Genomic DNA, 22,624 nt, shown 5'->3' on the forward strand with positions numbered 1-22,624 from the left:
AAACCTTGTTCTTAACCTGATTTTTTTGATTGCATTTGGTTCAATTTCTTCAATTTTTGTTTATGTAATATTCTTTTTATTATTTTCTGCAGATGTAGCTCTTCTAAGCCTGTTGAGGTCCATTTTAAATCTCAGTCTTTGTCCGCTCTTGACTTCTTGACTCAAGAGAGGGATCTCTGAGACGAGTGTGTTTCAGCCTATCTGCATTGTGGTAAATAAAGTGGGCCTGTCCATCTTGAGCCTTGTCTATGTTTTTCCTTCTCTGAGGTCCCGAAGGAGTGTCTGTTCTGTGACAATGTGGGAAAATGTATGTTGGGCAAAATGGCACCTTCAGGTTACGACAGCCAAAAAGGCTGGTGACTTAATGCTGCTGCAGTAACTGATAATCTTCCTTTGTCAAGGTTTGGGATCACCAATGTCATCCAAATATAAAAAGCTCCCAGACAACACCTCCCAGGTGAAACAGTAATGGTGTCTTTACAAGAAGAGTGAACTGTGGATCTAACACAGATGCAGGTACTCACATGAGCCCAAGGCTTTGTCACTCAGGTGTTTGCTGATGAGAACTTGTTAGGCACAGGCTTAGAATGATTAAAAAAAATCATTTCAAGGTGGAAAAGACCTTTAAAGGCCATCTGGTTCAATTCCTTTGCATTGAACAGGAACACCCATAGCTTGAGCAGGAGGTGTGAGAAACATGCTCCAAATCAAAAATTTCTAATCAGGCAGAGATCTCTGTGAAGAGCACTTTATTCATTATTGCAGTAATGGGTGCACAATCCCTACTGACAAGGGAGAAGTTGTGCAACTAGTCAGTGAAATCCGCAGCTTAATATACCCTGGGTCTAACGCAGGAAGAACCTCTCCTGGCACTCATTGGTTGAGTGTCTCAGGCTCACAGTCTTCTGACACTGTTGCTACCTTACATTTCCATACAGTGTCTGTTACCAGTCCATTGTCTTTAGGAATGTTGGGTACTTTTTATGGCAACAGGAAGAAAATATTCTCAAAAATTAGCAAACTCATTCTGTCCTTTACCAGACTCTCCCTTAGCCTATATAATTACCTTACCTAGCGCCTTTGCCAAATCTACCCAGGTCAGAATGCCCCAGTCTCAACTTTAGTCTGTTCAGGATCTTTCTTTGTGAAAGGCAACTTATCCTAGACTACATACAAAAATACTGGACATTTCCACTGCAAAAACACAGTCTACCTTTCACAGTGGTCTGCCTTGTTTTGGTTGTCTCCAGGGTCTGGGCACCTGCCACCTTTCTGGGCAACTTGTGCCGGTGCTTCATTTCCATTATTGTAAGGAAACACTGTTTCTCATATCCAGTCTAAATCTTCTCTCTCTTACTTTGAAACCATTTGCTTTGTCCTACCACAGCAGACCATCCAGAAGAGTCTGTCCCCTTCTTTCTTACAGCCTTCTAGTAGATACTGAAAGGCTGCTCTCAGCTCTCCATGGAGTTGTCTCCTTTCCAGGCTGCACAGCTCCAGCTCTCCCAGTCTGTCCTTGAAGGAAGCTGTTCCATTCCTTGGATCATTTTTGTGGTCCTCCTCTGGATGCACTCCAACAGGTCCACATTTCTCCTGTACTGAGGACTCCCCACCTGGACGCACTATCCAGATGAGGTCTCACCAGCCCAGAGCAGAGGGGCAGGATCCCCTCTCTGACCTGCTGACAACTGCTTTAGATGCAGCCCATGATACAACTGGCTTCCTAGGCTATGAGGACATATTGCTGGCTTGTGTCCAGCTTGCCATCCACCAGTGTCCCAAAGCTGATGCATTAGTTTCACCAAAAGAAGGGCACATATACCACTAGTTCTGTTTGTTTTTTAATTTTTATTAATTTTTTTGAAAATTTTTAATAATTTTTATGTTTTTTTTAAATTAAATTTTTTGAAACATATACATGGATGAAATATCTATGTATACTATTAAAACATATACATGGATGAAATATCTATGTATGTTATTAAAACATATACATCGATGAAGCATCGATGTATATGTTTTAATAATATGCATTTTTCTGATCTACATGAACTATATTTTCAGTGTGGTCAAAGATGATTTCACTCCATATAGTCCTGGCATCTAAAAGGCTGGACTAACATGGCATCCGTAGAAATTCCGGTGGCTACCAGGATATGGGTGTTGCTGTCTCTGTCTCCTGGCTGCTTGGATAGATGTCTTCATGGTCTTGCTATACTCCAAATGCTGCCTTAAGTAAGCAGCTTCTTTTGAAGTCCATCAGATGTAGCCTGCTGTAGTGTCTGTTTCCCAAAGAAGTTTGTCTCTGCTGCAGCACATCTCTGCGGCCTCCTTGTGCTGCTGCTATCAACAGCGCCTGCCTACTCAAAGGACAGAAATGTGTCCAAGTCCTCTTGCTGTACCCTGAGCCTGAGCTCAATCCAGAGGGCTCTGCAAGAGGTGGTTGTCAGCCGGAGCTTGCAGAAGCAGACGGAGGGCTGCAACTCGTACTGCACTGTTAGCAGTTGAGGCATGGCTATCCAGACTTCTCTCACCAGTTCCTGGAACCAGGTTGCAGTTTTCTCCATATCCTGGAGAGTTTGTAGGAGGCTGAGCATCTCCTCTTTCCCCAGGTGGTCCTCAGGGTGGTGGAGGAAGGACATCATTGTCTCACACCAGCTGCTCCCTTGTGCATATTCAGTTCAGCACTCTGGCTACTGCACTGTTGGTTTGTTCTGGAGAAAACATTTGGGAGCAATTCCCACTGCCTGCTGAGTGTTGTCTTCTCCACGTCCAGAGTGCTCGTCTGTGGGACAAGTGGGCGTCTCTCATTTCCCAAACATCAGCAGGCTTCTGAGCCGATCTTGCAGCTCCTCCAACTCCTGCAGCGCCTGTTCATGACTGTCTGGATCCTGCACCAGGTACTGGAGGAGGTTGAGCGGTTGGGACGCTCGGAATTGCTGCGGCAAGATAATCTCCGCAGGCACGTCCTCATTTCCTATGAAGAAATGATTGAGACGTTTCTCCTCCACACAGCAGCGCAGGTAGCGCAAGATGTCATCCATCCGCTGCAGGAAATACTTCCCATGCCAGCTTTCCAAAGGGATGGCAGTCAGGAGGTGCATGAGCACGGTCCTCAGTTGGTAGGTAGAAAAGGTCTGGCCCCCCAGGATGTAGGCACCCACTTGCATGTATTTGAGGTAGGAAGTGTTTCCCTGGTCATGGGCGGCAATATGCTGGAACAACTTTGCCTCTGCCACTGCACAACTCTGTGGCCAGGTTGTGCTGGGGGTATCAGCAGCCTCTGTCTCCTGGCTGCTCAGAAAGATGTCCGTATGGTCTTGCTGTACACCAAACACGATCTCAACGACAAAGGCTGTTTTGTGGATATCTGTCAGATGAAGCCTGCAGGAGCGCCTGGACAGCACCACATTCATGCTGCATGTTGCTGACTCAGGCATGCATTTCCAGGCGCATGTGATCAGCATCTGGAACCAGCGGACAGTCTTCTCCACGTCTAGGTAGGAGTCAGTGCAGAAGTCATACAGTAGGCTGGGGTGCTGATCTCCCAGCTCTTCCTTGGAGGTGTGGAGGAAGCACCGCATACCCATCTCCTGCTCCCTCCCGCACGTGCATTTCAGATCTACACGGATACGGGAGTTCCTTGCTGGCAGCTCCCCTGTGGCGCCCAGATCCAGGCAGAAAACATGCCCACGTGGGGCCGACAGGGGCACAAGCAGGCAGAAGATGGGTTCGTTCTCAAGGGGACACCAGCCTTCATAGGCACTGCCCACCCCGATGGGGCTCTCTGGCACTGGACAGAAAGTATCTGATACAAGATACCGGCATAAATTGATGAGGCGACCAAACAGGAGGAGTATCTGCTCACAGTTATCTCGATGAATTTGGTTTGGCCAGAGCACATCAGCAAAGAGAAGATTATTCATCTCCTCTTCCACTTTCTTCTCCTCTTCCACTTCCTCCTGTTGCACCTCCGGCTCCTGCTGCTCCTCCACAGTGCTGGAACTCTCCTCATCACCTCTGTCTTCAACTCTCTGGAACTTTTTATAGATCTTCCATGTGAACCAGAGAAGAAGGAAGAGAATGCAAAGAACACGGCAAACCTTCCAGTAAGGCAACACTGCGAAGAGCAAGGCTTGAATATCCACCCTGCTCTTCTTCATGTTCCTCTCTTCTAATTCTATGAGCTTGATCATCTGCTCTCGCAGAAACACCTCCCGCTGACGAATGCGTTCAAGCGTTTCTGCATCCAACTCATCGCCAACAATAGCTACTCTCTGCGCCAACAAGGCGAAGAAAAACGCCAAAGCCATGATCTGGAAGAGAGGAGAGAGGGGAGGTCAGTGGGGCTGGGTGGGAGCTCGCGAAGGGCTGGGGGAGTGGGTCCGGGAGCTGCAGCTTGTGGGCTCAGGTAGGAGCGGGGCCGAGGGAGCTGGGAGGCAGCGGGGGCTGAGGCCGGCGCTGTTGCTGACTGCCCCTAGAGCTGCTCACAGGCTGCCCTGAGCGCTCGCTGCCGGCACTGCAGGCTCCCAAAGCCCTCGCGGGCCGCTGTTTGCGCCCGGCCCAGCACAGCCTTCCCCCTGCTGCTGCACTCACCGCTGGCCCAGGCCAAAGTGGAGCAGCGCTGCCTGCTGATGGCCTCGATGCCAGCCCCGCATTGTCACGCACTGTGACGTCACAGACGCCCTGCATTGTGACGCGCTGTGACGTCACAGACGCCCTGCATTGTGACGTACTGTGACGTCACAGACGCCCCAGCCCCACCCTTCGGCCCCCCTCAGCTGCCCTGGGCCTCCATGGCCGCAGCATCGGCCCTGCTCTGAGGCACGTGGCCAGACTGAGCTCCCAGGGTCTCCCTTTACAAAGCAGACTGGAATCCCCTGGAGCGACCTCAAAAAGAAAGTTGGGTGACCCGGCCTGTGGATGCTCTGCTCCTAGTGTGTCATCCCCAATTAAATTCCAATAGTCTGATCCCTGCAAACTCGTTTGGTGTTGAGAGTTGTTTGGGAGAACAGGGAGGACATGATGGCTTCAAGGACGTTATGGCCTTGTGAGAAGGCTTGGTGAGTGAGACGGGGAGTATTACCTGGATTTCTGCAGGAATAGTTGGAAATACTGGTGATAGGTGGATGGTTGGACTGGATGATCCTGAGGTCTGTTCCAGCCTTGTTGATTCTGTGACTGTCTTGCCCCAGTTTATAGGAGGGAGGCAAGGTTCTTTAACATATGTATACCCGGCGTGAGATTAAGAAACAACGATTCAGATGTTGGTCCGACCAGTTTATTATAAATCTTAATTAGGGAGATGGGGAAGGAGAGAACGGACATTATTATAGGGTGATGGGGAAGGGAAGGCAGGCGATAGTAAAGATAGGAAATAGAAGCAAGGAGTCTTTGCAGGAAGCAGGAGGGAGATAGTCACCACCATGGGTCCAGCAAGGTTTGTCATTGATCTTCATTAGTGGTGGGTCATCAGGCGTTGTTGTTCCACTGATGATGACGGTGACCACAATGACGAATGAATTTCCAGTGGTAGCACCAACTTATTTATAAGTCCAAAGTGGTTGAGTCAGCTTTCTTTTTGGAGTGACAGCTCAAATCCAAAATAGTTGAGTCAGCTCTCCTTGGGGTAGAAAATTCTGGCTTAGGGATCTCAGCAAAACTCCTTTGTTCCCATCTTCTGGGCCTTGCCAGCAGATAAGAGGGAGCAGGGATGCCCATCTGCATCCTGTTTTTCACAGGACACGATGGCATCATTCCCCAATTTTCCCATACCAAGCTGGAGCTATTTAGTCCCAGGCCAGATCTTCCACCCGTAAACACTCCTGTGCACTCTGTTCCGGAAGCAAACAGCTATGAAGGAAGGTGCTATCAGATGCCTACAGGGTGATGTTGATTGTCACACGGTAGCACCCATCACTTGCCTCCTCCATAAATCAGTGAGAGTCTTATCATGAGAAAACACCTCAGGAAGCAAGCTTTGAGCCAGAAAACAAAGAAGGGTTCTCACAGTGACTCTAAAGCTGTCCACAGCACTGTGAGCTGGCTCTGGGGACATCTCCTTGAGCAGACACTCAGGGACAGAGCATTTCTCCCATTTTTGTCGAGGCCGCCGAGGCTTGCAGAGCAAAAGAACCCTCACGGAGAGGCGGGCTGGTCCCTGCCCAGCTGTTAATAGGAGTCTCTGCTTCAGGCGTCCATGCAGCGGCCTCTTCAATTGCATGGGCTGTGGATCCCTGAGGTGAGGTTTTCCTTCGGAGAGACCTTCCACCTGCTCGTTGGGCAGCATCTTCTCCATGTCCAGCATGCTCAGCTCTGTAGCAGGTGGCAGGTGGGGTGCTAGTCATTCTGTAGGCACCTCCTTGAACAGGGACGCAGAGCTGCAGATGTTTCTGATGGAATCTGTTGTGCCACGCATGCCTGGCTGTTTTGTGAAGAAGAGCGTTCCTGTGGCAGTGCATCTCTGCGGCCTCCGATAACGCCAGCCCCTGCCTACTCAAAGCTCAGGAACATGTCCTTGTCCTGTATCCCAAGCATGAGCTCAATCCAGATGACTCTGCCGTTGGTGGTGGTCAGCTTGATCTTGCAGAATCGGTAGGAGGACAGCATCTCGGCCTGCGCTATGGAGAACAGTGGCATCTCCGGCCAGGCTTCTAACACCAGTTTCTGGAACCAGGCTGCAGTTTTCTCCATATCCAGGTAGGAGTCGCAGCATAGGGTTTGTAGGAGGCTGGGCATCTGCTCTTTCCACAGCTTGTCCCGAGGGTGGTGGACGAAGCACAGCATGTCCCCTATCACCCGCTCCCTTATGCAAGTGCACTTGAGCTCCACGCGGAGGCAGGAATTCCTCACCCCCACCCTCGCCTTGGGGCCGTGCTCCAAGTGGAAGACATGTCCCGGGGGTGCCTTCAGGGGCACGAGCATGCGGTAGACAACATGGTTCCCTTCGGGTCTGGTGTTTTCAAAGCCAACGCCCACCCCAACAGCTGGCCGCAGCTGTGGCATGAAGTAACTCTGGGGAAGTATCTGACAGACGGTCAGAAGCTCATCCACCAGATCCTCCACCACCTTGCACATGTGTCTCCTGGTCTTCAGCGGCCAAATGGAGAACTCATAGTAAAACCTGCTCACGTAGGTAACGTCATCGGAGCCTTCGTGGTACACTGGCTCCCACATCTCCCCGTCAGAGTTTCTCTGCATCTCAGTTTCACGTTGGATCTCCTTTTCCTCTTGAGTCTCTATACACTGGATGAAGTCGACGAGCAGGAAAAGCAGCAGTACAGCCAAGGCCCAAATTTCCCAAGGCTGCCGTGCAAAGAAGTGCCAGAGTTGCACATCCATCCTGCTCCGCTCGATCTCCTCCAGCATCTTGGTCATCTGCTCTCGCAGAAACACCTCACGCTGACGCATGCGTTCAAGTGTTTCCGCATCCAGCACATCACCAACAAAAGCTACTCTCTGCGCCAACAAGGCGAAGAAAAACGCCAAAGCCATGATCTGGAAGAGAGGAGAGAGGGGAGGTCAGTGGGGCTGGGTAGGAGCTCGCGAAGGGCTGGGGGAGCTGGTCCAGGAGCCGCAGCGTGTGGGCTCAGGTAGGAGCGGGGCTGAGGGAGCTGGGAGGCAGTGGGGGCTGAGGCCGCTGTTTGCGCCCGGCCCAGCACAGCCTTCCCCCTGCTGCTGCACTCACCGCTGGCCCAGGCCAAAGTGGAGCAGCGCTGCCTGCTGATGGCCTTGATGCCAGCCCCGCAGTGTGATGCACTGTGATGTCACAGACGCCCCAGCCCCACCCTTCGGCCCCCCTCAGCTGCCCTGGGCCTCCATGGCCGCGGCATCGGCCCTGCTCTGAGGCACGTGTCCGAACTGGATTTCCTTTGTTTCCCTTGGGTTTTACTGCGGAGAAAGCGGTTGGCTTCATATATTCTAAGGGTCGATGACAGATTAAACCTTGTTCTTAACCTGATTTTTTTGATTGCATTTGGTTCAATTTCTTCAATTTTTGTTTATGTAATATTCTTTTTATTATTTTCTGCAGATGTAGCTCTTCTAAGCCTGTTGAGGTCCATTTTAAATCTCAGTCTTTGTCCGCTCTTGACTTCTTGACTCAAGAGAGGGATCTCTGAGACGAGTGTGTTTCAGCCTATCTGCATTGTGGTAAATAAAGTGGGCCTGTCCATCTTGAGCCTTGTCTATGTTTTTCCTTCTCTGAGGTCCCGAAGGAGTGTCTGTTCTGTGACAATGTGGGAAAATGTATGTTGGGCAAAATGGCACCTTCAGGTTACGACAGCCAAAAAGGCTGGTGACTTAATGCTGCTGCAGTAACTGATAATCTTCCTTTGTCAAGGTTTGGGATCACCAATGTCATCCAAATATAAAAAGCTCCCAGACAACACCTCCCAGGTGAAACAGTAATGGTGTCTTTACAAGAAGAGTGAACTGTGGATCTAACACAGATGCAGGTACTCACATGAGCCCAAGGCTTTGTCACTCAGGTGTTTGCTGATGAGAACTTGTTAGGCACAGGCTTAGAATGATTAAAAAAAATCATTTCAAGGTGGAAAAGACCTTTAAAGGCCATCTGGTTCAATTCCTTTGCATTGAACAGGAACACCCATAGCTTGAGCAGGAGGTGTGAGAAACATGCTCCAAATCAAAAATTTCTAATCAGGCAGAGATCTCTGTGAAGAGCACTTTATTCATTATTGCAGTAATGGGTGCACAATCCCTACTGACAAGGGAGAAGTTGTGCAACTAGTCAGTGAAATCCGCAGCTTAATATACCCTGGGTCTAACGCAGGAAGAACCTCTCCTGGCACTCATTGGTTGAGTGTCTCAGGCTCACAGTCTTCTGACACTGTTGCTACCTTACATTTCCATACAGTGTCTGTTACCAGTCCATTGTCTTTAGGAATGTTGGGTACTTTTTATGGCAACAGGAAGAAAATATTCTCAAAAATTAGCAAACTCATTCTGTCCTTTACCAGACTCTCCCTTAGCCTATATAATTACCTTACCTAGCGCCTTTGCCAAATCTACCCAGGTCAGAATGCCCCAGTCTCAACTTTAGTCTGTTCAGGATCTTTCTTTGTGAAAGGCAACTTATCCTAGACTACATACAAAAATACTGGACATTTCCACTGCAAAAACACAGTCTACCTTTCACAGTGGTCTGCCTTGTTTTGGTTGTCTCCAGGGTCTGGGCACCTGCCACCTTTCTGGGCAACTTGTGCCGGTGCTTCATTTCCATTATTGTAAGGAAACACTGTTTCTCATATCCAGTCTAAATCTTCTCTCTCTTACTTTGAAACCATTTGCTTTGTCCTACCACAGCAGACCATCCAGAAGAGTCTGTCCCCTTCTTTCTTACAGCCTTCTAGTAGATACTGAAAGGCTGCTCTCAGCTCTCCATGGAGTTGTCTCCTTTCCAGGCTGCACAGCTCCAGCTCTCCCACTCTGTCCTTGAAGGAAGCTGTTCCATTCCTTGGATCATTTTTGTGGTCCTCCTCTGGATGCACTCCAACAGGTCCACATTTCTCCTGTACTGAGGACTCCCCACCTGGACGCACTATCCAGATGAGGTCTCACCAGCCCAGAGCAGAGGGGCAGGATCCCCTCTCTGACCTGCTGACAACTGCTTTAGATGCAGCCCATGATACAACTGGCTTCCTAGGCTATGAGGACATATTGCTGGCTTGTGTCCAGCTTGCCATCCACCAGTGTCCCAAAGCTGATGCATTAGTTTCACCAAAAGAAGGGCACATATACCACTAGTTCTGTTTGTTTTTTAATTTTTATTAATTTTTTTGAAAATTTTTAATAATTTTTATGTTTTTTTTTAAATTAAATTTTTTGAAACATATACATGGATGAAATATCTATGTATACTATTAAAACATATACATGGATGAAATATCTATGTATGTTATTAAAACATATACATTGATGAAGCATCGATGTATATGTTTTAATAATATGCATTTTTCTGATCTACATGAACTATATTTTCAGTGTGGTCAAAGATGATTTCACTCCATATAGTCCTGGCATCTAAAAGGCTGGACTAACATGGCATCCGTAGAAATTCCGGTGGCTACCAGGATATGGGTGTTGCTGTCTCTGTCTCCTGGCTGCTTGGATAGATGTCTTCATGGTCTTGCTATACTCCAAATGCTGCCTTAAGTAAGCAGCTTCTTTTGAAGTCCATCAGATGTAGCCTGCTGTAGTGTCTGTTTCCCAAAGAAGTTTGTCTCTGCTGCAGCACATCTCTGCGGCCTCCTTGTGCTGCTGCTATCAACAGCGCCTGCCTACTCAAAGGACAGAAATGTGTCCAAGTCCTCTTGCTGTACCCTGAGCCTGAGCTCAATCCAGAGGGCTCTGCAAGAGGTGGTTGTCAGCCGGAGCTTGCAGAAGCAGACGGAGGGCTGCAACTCGTACTGCACTGTTAGCAGTTGAGGCATGGCTATCCAGACTTCTCTCACCAGTTCCTGGAACCAGGTTGCAGTTTTCTCCATATCCTGGAGAGTTTGTAGGAGGCTGAGCATCTCCTCTTTCCCCAGGTGGTCCTCAGGGTGGTGGAGGAAGGACATCATTGTCTCACACCAGCTGCTCCCTTGTGCATATTCAGTTCAGCACTCTGGCTACTGCACTGTTGGTTTGTTCTGGAGAAAACATTTGGGAGCAATTCCCACTGCCTGCTGAGTGTTGTCTTCTCCACGTCCAGAGTGCTCGTCTGTGGGACAAGTGGGCGTCTCTCATTTCCCAAACATCAGCAGGCTTCTGAGCCGATCTTGCAGCTCCTCCAACTCCTGCAGCGCCTGTTCATGACTGTCTGGATCCTGCACCAGGTACTGGAGGAGGTTGAGCGGTTGGGACGCTCGGAATTGCTGCGGCAAGATAATCTCCGCAGGCACGTCCTCATTTCCTATGAAGAAATGATTGAGACGTTTCTCCTCCACACAGCAGCGCAGGTAGCGCAAGATGTCATCCATCCGCTGCAGGAAATACTTCCCATGCCAGCTTTCCAAAGGGATGGCAGTCAGGAGGTGCATGAGCACGGTCCTCAGTTGGTAGGTAGAAAAGGTCTGGCCCCCCAGGATGTAGGCACCCACTTGCATGTATTTGAGGTAGGAAGTGTTTCCCTGGTCATGGGCGGCAATATGCTGGAACAACTTTGCCTCTGCCACTGCACAACTCTGTGGCCAGGTTGTGCTGGGGGTATCAGCAGCCTCTGTCTCCTGGCTGCTCAGAAAGATGTCCGTATGGTCTTGCTGTACACCAAACACGATCTCAACGACAAAGGCTGTTTTGTGGATATCTGTCAGATGAAGCCTGCAGGAGCGCCTGGACAGCACCACATTCATGCTGCATGTTGCTGACTCAGGCATGCATTTCCAGGCGCATGTGATCAGCATCTGGAACCAGCGGACAGTCTTCTCCACGTCTAGGTAGGAGTCAGTGCAGAAGTCATACAGTAGGCTGGGGTGCTGATCTCCCAGCTCTTCCTTGGAGGTGTGGAGGAAGCACCGCATACCCATCTCCTGCTCCCTCCCGCACGTGCATTTCAGATCTACACGGATACGGGAGTTCCTTGCTGGCAGCTCCCCTGTGGCGCCCAGATCCAGGCAGAAAACATGCCCACGTGGGGCCGACAGGGGCACAAGCAGGCAGAAGATGGGTTCATTCTCAAGGGGACACCAGCCTTCATAGGCACTGCCCACCCCGATGGGGCTCTCTGGCACTGGACAGAAAGCATCTGATACAAGATACCGGCATAAATTGATGAGGCGACCAAACAGGAGGAGTATCTGCTCACAGTTATCTCGATGAATTTGGTTTGGCCAGAGCACATCAGCAAAGAGAAGATTATTCATCTCCTCTTCCACTTTCTTCTCCTCTTCCACTTCCTCCTGTTGCACCTCCGGCTCCTGCTGCTCCTCCACAGTGCTGGAACTCTCCTCATCACCTCTGTCTTCAACTCTCTGGAACTTTTTATAGATCTTCCATGTGAACCAGAGAAGAAGGAAGAGAATGCAAAGAACACGGCAAACCTTCCAGTAAGGCAACACTGCGAAGAGCAAGGCTTGAATATCCACCCTGCTCTTCTTCATGTTCCTCTCTTCTAATTCTATGAGCTTGGTCATCTGCTCTCGCAGAAACACCTCACGCTGACGCATGCGTTCAAGCGTTTCTGCATCCAACTCATCGCCAACAATAGCTACTCTCTGCGCCAACAAGGCGAAGAAAAACGCCAAAGCCATGATCTGGAAGAGAGGAGAGAGGGGAGGTCAGTGGGGCTGGGTGGGAGCTCGCGCACGGCTGGGGGAGTGGGTCCGGGAGCCGCAGCGTGTGGGCTCAGGTAGGAGCGGGGCTGAGGGAGCTGGGAGGCAGCGGGGGCTGAGGCCGGCGCTGTTGCTGACTGCCCCGAGAGCCGCTCACAGGCTGCCCTGAGCGCTCGCTGCCGGCACTGCAGGCTCCCAAAGCCCTCGCGGGCCGCTGTTTGCGCCCGGCCCAGCACAGCCTTCCCCCTGCTGCTGCACTCACCGCTGGCCCAGGCCAAAGTGGAGCAGCGCTGCCTGCTGATGGCCTCGATGCCAGCCCCGCATTGTGACGCACTGTGACGTCACAGACGCCCTGCATTGTGACGTACTGTGACGTCACAGACGCCCCAGCCCCACCCTTCGGCCCCCCTCAGCTGCCCTGGGCCTCCATGGCCGCAGCATCGGCCCTGCTCTGAGGCACGTGGCCAGACTGAGCTCCCAGGGTCTCCCTTTACAAAGCAGACTGGAATCCCCTGGAGCGACCTCAAAAAGAAAGTTGGGTGACCCGGCCTGTGGATGCTCTGCTCCTAGTGTGTCATCCCCAATTAAATTCCAATAGTCTGATCCCTGCAAACTCGTTTGGTGTTGAGAGTTGTTTGGGAGAACAGGGAGGACATGATGGCTTCAAGGACGTTATGGCCTTGTGAGAAGGCTTGGTGAGTGAGACGGGGAGTATTACCTGGATTTCTGCAGGAATAGTTGGAAATACTGGTGATAGGTGGATGGTTGGACTGGATGATCCTGAGGTCTGTTCCAGCCTTGTTGATTCTGTGACTGTCTTGCCCCAGTTTATAGGAGGGAGGCAAGGTTCTTTAACATATGTATACCCGGCGTGAGATTAAGAAACAACGATTCAGATGTTGGTCCGACCAGTTTATTATAAATCTTAATTAGGGAGATGGGGAAGGAGAGAACGGACATTATTATAGGGTGATGGGGAAGGGAAGGCAGGCGATAGTAAAGATAGGAAATAGAAGCAAGGAGTCTTTGCAGGAAGCAGGAGGGAGATAGTCACCACCATGGGTCCAGCAAGGTTTGTCATTGATCTTCATTAGTGGTGGGTCATCAGGCGTTGGTGTTCCACTGATGATGACGGTGACCACAATGACGAATGAATTTCCAGTGGTAGCACCAACTTATTTATAAGTCCAAAGTGGTTGAGTCAGCTTTCTTTTTGGAGTGACAGCTCAAATCCAAAATAGTTGAGTCAGCTCTCCTTGGGGTAGAAAATTCTGGCTTAGGGATCTCAGCAAAACTCCTTTGTTCCCATCTTCTGGGCCTTGCCAGCAGATAAGAGGGAGCAGGGATGCCCATCTGCATCCTGTTTTTCACAGGACACGATGGCATCATTCCCCAATTTTCCCATACCAAGCTGGAGCTATTTAGTCCCAGGCCAGATCTTCCACCCGTAAACACTCCTGTGCACTCTGTTCCGGAAGCAAACAGCTATGAAGGAAGGTGCTATCAGATGCCTACAGGGTGATGTTGATTGTCACACGGTAGCACCCATCACTTGCCTCCTCCATAAATCAGTGAGAGTCTTATCACTTGAAAACACCTCAGGAAGCAAGCTTTGAGCCAGAAAACAAAGAAGGGTTCTCACAGTGACTCTAAAGCTGTCTTACCACAGCACTGTGAGCTGGCTCTGGGGACATCTCCTTGAGCAGACACTCAGGGACAGAGCATTTCTCCCATTTTTGTCGAGGCCGAGGCTTGCAGAGCAAAAGAACCCTCACGGAGAGGCGGGCTGGTCCCTGCCCAGCTGTTAATAGGAGTCTCTGCTTCAGGCGTCCATGCAGCGGCCTCTTCAATTGCATGGGCTGTGGATCCCTGAGGTGAGGTTTTCCTTCGGAGAGACCTTCCACCTGCTCGTTGGGCAGCATCTTCTCCATGTCCAGCATGCTCAGCTCTGTAGCAGGTGGCAGGTGGGGTGTTAGTCATTCTGTAGGCACCTCCTTGAACAGGGACGCAGAGCTGCAGATGTTTCTGATGGAATCTGTTGTGCCACGCATGCCTGGCTGTTTTGTGAAGAAGAGCGTTCCTGTGGCAGTGCATCTCTGCGGCCTCCTCATGCCACTGATAACGACAGCCCCTGCCTACTCAAAGCTCAGGAACATGTCCTTGTCCTGTATCCCAAGCATGAGCTCAATCCAGATGACTCTGCCGTTGGTGGTGGTCAGCTTGATCTTGCAGAATCGGTAGGAGGACAGCATCTCGGCCTGCGCTATGGAGAACAGTGGCATCTCCGGCCAGGCTTCTAACACCAGTTTCTGGAACCAGGCTGCAGTTTTCTCCATATCCAGGTAGGAGTCGCAGCATAGGGTTTGTAGGAGGCTGGGCATCTGCTCTTTCCACAGCTTGTCCCGAGGGTGGTGGACGAAGCACAGCATGTCCCCTATCACCCGCTCCCTTATGCAAGTGCACTTGAGCTCCACGCGGAGGCAGGAATTCCTCACCCCCACCCTCGCCTTGGGGCCGTGCTCCAAGTGGAAGACATGTCCCGGGGGTGCCTTCAGGGGCACGAGCATGCGGTAGACAACATGGTTCCCTTCGGGTCTGGTGTTTTCAAAGCCAACGCCCACCCCAACAGCTGGCCGCAGCTGTGGCATGAAGTAACTCTGGGGAAGTATCTGACAGACGGTCAGAAGCTCATCCACCAGATCCTCCACCACCTTGCACATGTGTCTCCTGGTCTTCAGCGGCCAAATGGAGAACTCATAGTAAAACCTGCTCACGTAGGTAACGTCATCGGAGCCTTCGTGGTACACTGGCTCCCACATCTCCCCGTCAGAGTTTCTCTGCATCTCAGTTTCACGTTGGATCTCCTTTTCCTCTTGAGTCTCTATACACTGGATGAAGTCGACGAGCAGGAAAAGCAGCAGTACAGCCAAGGCCCAAATTTCCCAAGGCTGCCGTGCAAAGAAGTGCCAGAGTTGCACATCCATCCTGCTCCGCTCGATCTCCTCCAGCATCTTGGTCATCTGCTCTCGCAGAAACACCTCACGCTGACGCATGCGTTCAAGTGTTTCCGCATCCAGCACATCACCAACAAAAGCTACTCTCTGCGCCAACAAGGCGAAGAAAAACGCCAAAGCCATGATCTGGAAGAGAGGAGAGAGGGGAGGTCAGTGGGGCTGGGTAGGAGCTCGCGAAGGGCTGGGGGAGCTGGTCCAGGAGCCGCAGCGTGTGGGCTCAGGTAGGAGCGGGGCTGAGGGAGCTGGGAGGCAGTGGGGGCTGAGGCCGCTGTTTGCGCCCGGCCCAGCACAGCCTTCCCCCTGCTGCTGCACTCACCGCTGGCCCAGGCCAAAGTGGAGCAGCGCTGCCTGCTGATGGCCTTGATGCCAGCCCCGCAGTGTGATGCACTGTGATGTCACAGACGCCCCAGCCCCACCCTTCGGCCCCCCTCAGCTGCCCTGGGCCTCCATGGCCGCGGCATCGGCCCTGCTCTGAGGCACGTGTCCGAACTGGATTTCCTTTGTTTCCCTTGGGTTTTACTGCGGAGAAAGCGGTTGGCTTCATATATTCTAAGGGTCGATGACAGATTAAACCTTGTTCTTAACCTGATTTTTTTGATTGCATTTGGTTCAATTTCTTCAATTTTTGTTTATGTAATATTCTTTTTATTATTTTCTGCAGATGTAGCTCTTCTAAGCCTGTTGAGGTCCATTTTAAATCTCAGTCTTTGTCCGCTCTTGACTTCTTGACTCAAGAGAGGGATCTCTGAGACGAGTGTGTTTCAGCCTATCTGCATTGTGGTAAATAAAGTGGGCCTGTCCATCTTGAGCCTTGTCTATGTTTTTCCTTCTCTGAGGTCCTGAAGGAGTGTCTGTTCTGTGACAATGTGGGAAAATGTATGTTGGGCAAAATGGCACCTTCAGGTTACGACAGCCAAAAAGGCTGGTGACTTAATGCTGCTGCAGTAACTGATAATCTTCCTTTGTCAAGGTTTGGGATCACCAATGTCATCCAAATATAAAAAGCTCCCAGACAACACCTCCCAGGTGAAACAGTAATGGTGTCTTTACAAGAAGAGTGAACTGTGGATCTAACACAGATGCAGGTACTCACATGAGCCCAAGGCTTTGTCACTCAGGTGTTTGCTGATGAGAACTTGTTAGGCACAGGCTTAGAATGATTAAAAAAAATCATTTCAAGGTGGAAAAGACCTTTAAAGGCCATCTGGTTCAATTCCTTTGCATTGAACAGGAACACCCATAGCTTGAGCAGGAGGTGTGAGAAACATGCTCCAAATCAAAAATTTCTAATCAGGCAGAGATCTCTGTGAAGAGCACTTTATTCATTATTGCAGTAATGGGTGCACAATCCCTACTGACAAGGGAGAAGTTGTGCAACTAGTCAGTGAAATCCGCAGCTTAATATACCCTGGGTCTAACGCAGGAAGAACCTCTCCTGGCACTCATTGGTTGAGTGTCTCAGGCTCACAGTCTTCTGACACTGTTGCTACCTTACATTTCCATACAGTGTCTGTTACCAGTCCATTGTCTTTAGGAATGTTGGGTACTTTTTATGGCAACAGGAAGAAAATATTCTCAAAAATTAGCAAACTCATTCTGTCCTTTACCAGAATCTCCCTTAGCCTATATAATTACCTTACCTAGCGCCTTTGCCAAATCTACCCAGGTCAGAATGCCCCAGTCTCAACTTTAGTCTGTTCAGGATCTTTCTTTGTGAAAGGCAACTTATCCTAGACTACATACAAAAATACTGGACATTTCCACTGCAAAAACACAGTCTACCTTTCACAGTGGTCTGCCTTGTTTTGGTTGTCTCCAGGGTCTGGGCACCTGCCACCTTTCTGGGCAACTTGTGCCGGTGCTTCATTTCCATTATTGTAAGGAAACACTGTTTCTCATATCCAGTCTAAATCTTCTCTCTCTTACTTTGAAACCATTTGCTTTGTCCTGCCACAGCAGACCATCCAGAAGAGTCTGTCCCCTTCTTTCTTACAGCCTTCTAGTAGATACTGAAAGGCTGCTCTCAGCTCTCCATGGAGTTGTCTCCTTTCCAGGCTGCACAGCTCCAGCTCTCCCAGTCTGTCCTTGAAGGAAGCTGTTCCATTCCTTGGATCATTTTTGTGGTCCTCCTCTGGATGCACTCCAACAGGTCCACATTTCTCCTGTACTGAGGACTCCCCACCTGGACGCACTATCCAGATGAGGTCTCACCAGCCCAGAGCAGAGGGGCAGGATCCCCTCTCTGACCTGCTGACAACTGCTTTAGATGCAGCCCATGATACAACTGGCTTCCTAGGCTATGAGGACATATTGCTGGCTTGTGTCCAGCTTGCCATCCACCAGTGTCCCAAAGCTGATGCATTAGTTTCACCAAAAGAAGGGCACATATACCACTAGTTCTGTTTGTTTTTTAATTTTTATTAATTTTTTTGAAAATTTTTAATAATTTTTATGTTTTTTTTAAATTAAATTTTTTGAAACATATACATGGATGAAATATCTATGTATACTATTAAAACATATACATGGATGAAATATCTATGTATGTTATTAAAACATATACATTGATGAAGCATCGATGTATATGTTTTAATAATATGCATTTTTCTGATCTACATGAACTATATTTTCAGTGTGGTCAAAGATGATTTCACTCCATATAGTCCTGGCATCTAAAAGGCTGGACTAACATGGCATCCGTAGAAATTCCGGTGGCTACCAGGATATGGGTGTTGCTGTCTCTGTCTCCTGGCTGCTTGGATAGATGTCTTCATGGTCTTGCTATACTCCAAATGCTGCCTTAAGTAAGCAGCTTCTTTTGAAGTCCATCAGATGTAGCCTGCTGTAGTGTCTGTTTCCCAAAGAAGTTTGTCTCTGCTGCAGCACATCTCTGCGGCCTCCTTGTGCTGCTGCTATCAACAGCGCCTGCCTACTCAAAGGACAGAAATGTGTCCAAGTCCTCTTGCTGTACCCTGAGCCTGAGCTCAATCCAGAGGGCTCTGCAAGAGGTGGTTGTCAGCCGGAGCTTGCAGAAGCAGACGGAGGGCTGCAACTCGTACTGCACTGTTAGCAGTTGAGGCATGGCTATCCAGACTTCTCTCACCAGTTCCTGGAACCAGGTTGCAGTTTTCTCCATATCCTGGAGAGTTTGTAGGAGGCTGAGCATCTCCTCTTTCCCCAGGTGGTCCTCAGGGTGGTGGAGGAAGGACATCATTGTCTCACACCAGCTGCTCCCTTGTGCATATTCAGTTCAGCACTCTGGCTACTGCACTGTTGGTTTGTTCTGGAGAAAACATTTGGGAGCAATTCCCACTGCCTGCTGAGTGTTGTCTTCTCCACGTCCAGAGTGCTCGTCTGTGGGACAAGTGGGCGTCTCTCATTTCCCAAACATCAGCAGGCTTCTGAGCCGATCTTGCAGCTCCTCCAACTCCTGCAGCGCCTGTTCATGACTGTCTGGATCCTGCACCAGGTACTGGAGGAGGTTGAGCGGTTGGGACGCTCGGAATTGCTGCGGCAAGATAATCTCCGCAGGCACGTCCTCATTTCCTATGAAGAAATGATTGAGACGTTTCTCCTCCACACAGCAGCGCAGGTAGCGCAAGATGTCATCCATCCGCTGCAGGAAATACTTCCCATGCCAGCTTTCCAAAGGGATGGCAGTCAGGAGGTGCATGAGCACGGTCCTCAGTTGGTAGGTAGAAAAGGTCTGGCCCCCCAGGATGTAGGCACCCACTTGCATGTATTTGAGGTAGGAAGTGTTTCCCTGGTCATGGGCGGCAATATGCTGGAACAACTTTGCCTCTGCCACTGCACAACTCTGTGGCCAGGTTGTGCTGGGGGTATCAGCAGCCTCTGTCTCCTGGCTGCTCAGAAAGATGTCCGTATGGTCTTGCTGTACACCAAACACGATCTCAACGACAAAGGCTGTTTTGTGGATATCTGTCAGATGAAGCCTGCAGGAGCGCCTGGACAGCACCACATTCATGCTGCATGTTGCTGACTCAGGCATGCATTTCCAGGCGCATGTGATCAGCATCTGGAACCAGCGGACAGTCTTCTCCACGTCTAGGTAGGAGTCAGTGCAGAAGTCATACAGTAGGCTGGGGTGCTGATCTCCCAGCTCTTCCTTGGAGGTGTGGAGGAAGCACCGCATACCCATCTCCTGCTCCCTCCCGCACGTGCATTTCAGATCTACACGGATACGGGAGTTCCTTGCTGGCAGCTCCCCTGTGGCGCCCAGATCCAGGCAGAAAACATGCCCACGTGGGGCCGACAGGGGCACAAGCAGGCAGAAGATGGGTTCATTCTCAAGGGGACACCAGCCTTCATAGGCACTGCCCACCCCGATGGGGCTCTCTGGCACTGGACAGAAAGCATCTGATACAAGATACCGGCATAAATTGATGAGGCGACCAAACAGGAGGAGTATCTGCTCACAGTTATCTCGATGAATTTGGTTTGGCCAGAGCACATCAGCAAAGAGAAGATTATTCATCTCCTCTTCCACTTTCTTCTCCTCTTCCACTTCCTCCTGTTGCACCTCCGGCTCCTGCTGCTCCTCCACAGTGCTGGAACTCTCCTCATCACCTCTGTCTTCAACTCTCTGGAACTTTTTATAGATCTTCCATGTGAACCAGAGAAGAAGGAAGAGAATGCAAAGAACACGGCAAACCTTCCAGTAAGGCAACACTGCGAAGAGCAAGGCTTGAATATCCACCCTGCTCTTCTTCATGTTCCTCTCTTCTAATTCTATGAGCTTGGTCATCTGCTCTCGCAGAAACACCTCACGCTGACGCATGCGTTCAAGCGTTTCTGCATCCAACTCATCGCCAACAATAACTACTCTCTGCGCCAACAAGGCGAAGAAAAACGCCAAAGCCATGATCTGGAAGAGAGGAGAGAGGGGAGGTCAGTGGGGCTGGGTGGGAGCTCGCGCACTGCTGGGGGAGTGGGTCCGGGAGCCGCAGCGTGTGGACTCAGGTAGGAGCGGGGCCGAGGGAGCTGGGAAGCAGCGGGGGCTGAGGCCGGCGCTGTTGCTGACTGCCCCGAGAGCTGCTCACAGGCTGCCCTGAGCGCTCGCTGCCGGCACTGCAGGCTCCCGAAGCCCTCGCGGGCCGCTGTTTGCGCCCGGCCCAGCACAGCCTTCCCCCTGCTGCTGCACTCACCGCTGGCCCAGGCCAAAGTGGAGCAGCGCTGCCTGCTGATGGCCTCGATGCCAGCCCCGCATTGTGACGCACTGTGACGTCACAGACGCCCTGCATTGTGACGTACTGTGACGTCACAGACGCCCCAGCCCCACCCTTCGGCCCCCCTCAGCTGCCCTGGGCCTCCATGGCCGCAGCATCGGCCCTGCTCTGAGGCACGTGGCCAGACTGAGCTCCCAGGGTCTCCCTTTACAAAGCAGACTGGAATCCCCTGGAGCGACCTCAAAAAGAAAGTTGGGTGACCCGGCCTGTGGATGCTCTGCTCCTAGTGTGTCATCCCCAATTAAATTCCAATAGTCTGATCCCTGCAAACTCGTTTGGTGTTGAGAGTTGTTTGGGAGAACAGGGAGGACATGATGGCTTCAAGGACGTTATGGCCTTGTGAGAAGGCTTGGTGAGTGAGACGGGGAGTATTACCTGGATTTCTGCAGGAATAGTTGGAAATACTGGTGATAGGTGGATGGTTGGACTGGATGATCCTGAGGTCTGTTCCAGCCTTGTTGATTCTGTGACTGTCTTGCCCCAGTTTATAGGAGGGAGGCAAGGTTCTTTAACATATGTATACCCGGCGTGAGATTAAGAAACAACGGTTCAGATGTTGGTCCGACCAGTTTATTATAAATCTTAATTAGGGAGATGGGGAAGGAGAGAACGGACATTATTATAGGGTGATGGGGAAGGGAAGGCAGGCGATAGTAAAGATAGGAAATAGAAGCAAGGAGTCTTTGCAGGAAGCAGGAGGGAGATAGTCACCACCATGGGTCCAGCAAGGTTTGTCATTGATCTTCATTAGTGGTGGGTCATCAGGCGTTGTTGTTCCACTGATGATGACGGTGACCACAATGACGAATGAATTTCCAGTGGTAGCACCAACTTATTTATAAGTCCAAAGTGGTTGAGTCAGCTTTCTTTTTGGAGTGACAGCTCAAATCCAAAATAGTTGAGTCAGCTCTCCTTGGGGTAGAAAATTCTGGCTTAGGGATCTCAGCAAAACTCCTTTGTTCCCATCTTCTGGGCCTTGCCAGCAGATAAGAGGGAGCAGGGATGCCCATCTGCATCCTGTTTTTCACAGGACACGATGGCATCATTCCCCAATTTTCCCATACCAAGCTGGAGCTATTTAGTCCCAGGCCAGATCTTCCACCCGTAAACACTCCTGTGCACTCTGTTCCGGAAGCAAACAGCTATGAAGGAAGGTGCTATCAGATGCCTACAGGGTGATGTTGATTGTCACACGGTAGCACCCATCACTTGCCTCCTCCATAAATCAGTGAGAGTCTTATCATGAGAAAACACCTCAGGAAGCAAGCTTTGAGCCAGAAAACAAAGAAGGGTTCTCACAGTGACTCTAAAGCTGTCTTACCACAGCACTGTGAGCTGGCTCTGGGGACATCTCCTTGAGCAGACACTCAGGGACAGAGCATTTCTCCCATTTTTGTCGAGGCCGAGGCTTGCAGAGCAAAAGAACCCTCACGGAGAGGCGGGCTGGTCCCTGCCCAGCTGTTAATAGGAGTCTCTGCTTCAGGCGTCCATGCAGCGGCCTCTTCAATTGCATGGGCTGTGGATCCCTGAGGTGAGGTTTTCCTTCGGAGAGACCTTCCACCTGCTCGTTGGGCAGCATCTTCTCCATGTCCAGCATGCTCAGCTCTGTAGCAGGTGGCAGGTGGGGTGTTAGTCATTCTGTAGGCACCTCCTTGAACAGGGACGCAGAGCTGCAGATGTTTCTGATGGAATCTGTTGTGCCACGCATGCCTGGCTGTTTTGTGAAGAAGAGCGTTCCTGTGGCAGTGCATCTCTGCGGCCTCCGATAACGACAGCCCCTGCCTACTCAAAGCTCAGGAACATGTCCTTGTCCTGTATCCCAAGCATGAGCTCAATCCAGATGACTCTGCCGTTGGTGGTGGTCAGCTTGATCTTGCAGAATCGGTAGGAGGACAGCATCTCGGCCTGCGCTATGGAGAACAGTGGCATCTCCGGCCAGGCTTCTAACACCAGTTTCTGGAACCAGGCTGCAGTTTTCTCCATATCCAGGTAGGAGTCGCAGCATAGGGTTTGTAGGAGGCTGGGCATCTGCTCTTTCCACAGCTTGTCCCGAGGGTGGTGGACGAAGCACAGCATGTCCCCTATCACC

At 50.6% G+C, this 22,624-nt stretch overlaps 3 protein-coding genes across 3 annotated transcripts; all 3 read right to left on the reverse strand.

Moving 5' to 3' along the window:
* Nucleotides 1–2,807: 2,807 nt before the first annotated feature.
* Nucleotides 2,808–4,313, reverse strand: LOC140253361 (inositol 1,4,5-trisphosphate receptor-interacting protein-like 1). The gene has a single exon (XM_072338875.1). It carries the CDS (start codon nucleotides 4,311–4,313, stop codon nucleotides 2,808–2,810), a length of 1,506 nt encoding a protein of 501 aa, XP_072194976.1.
* Nucleotides 4,314–10,748: 6,435 nt separating this feature from the next.
* On the reverse strand, nucleotides 10,749–12,254 carry LOC140253292 (inositol 1,4,5-trisphosphate receptor-interacting protein-like 1). Its single transcript, XM_072338807.1, has one exon. It carries the CDS (start codon nucleotides 12,252–12,254, stop codon nucleotides 10,749–10,751), a length of 1,506 nt encoding a protein of 501 aa, XP_072194908.1.
* A 6,411-nt stretch (nucleotides 12,255–18,665) lies between these two features.
* LOC140253293 (inositol 1,4,5-trisphosphate receptor-interacting protein-like 1) lies at nucleotides 18,666–20,171 on the reverse strand. The gene has a single exon (XM_072338808.1). The coding sequence runs from the start codon at nucleotides 20,169–20,171 to the stop codon at nucleotides 18,666–18,668; it is 1,506 nt and encodes a 501-aa protein (XP_072194909.1).
* Nucleotides 20,172–22,624: the final 2,453 nt, after the last annotated feature.

Source organism: Excalfactoria chinensis, chromosome 5 (genome assembly GCF_039878825.1).
Source record: "Excalfactoria chinensis isolate bCotChi1 chromosome 5, bCotChi1.hap2, whole genome shotgun sequence".
In the NCBI taxonomy this organism is placed as follows: Eukaryota; Metazoa; Chordata; class Aves; order Galliformes; family Phasianidae; genus Excalfactoria; species Excalfactoria chinensis.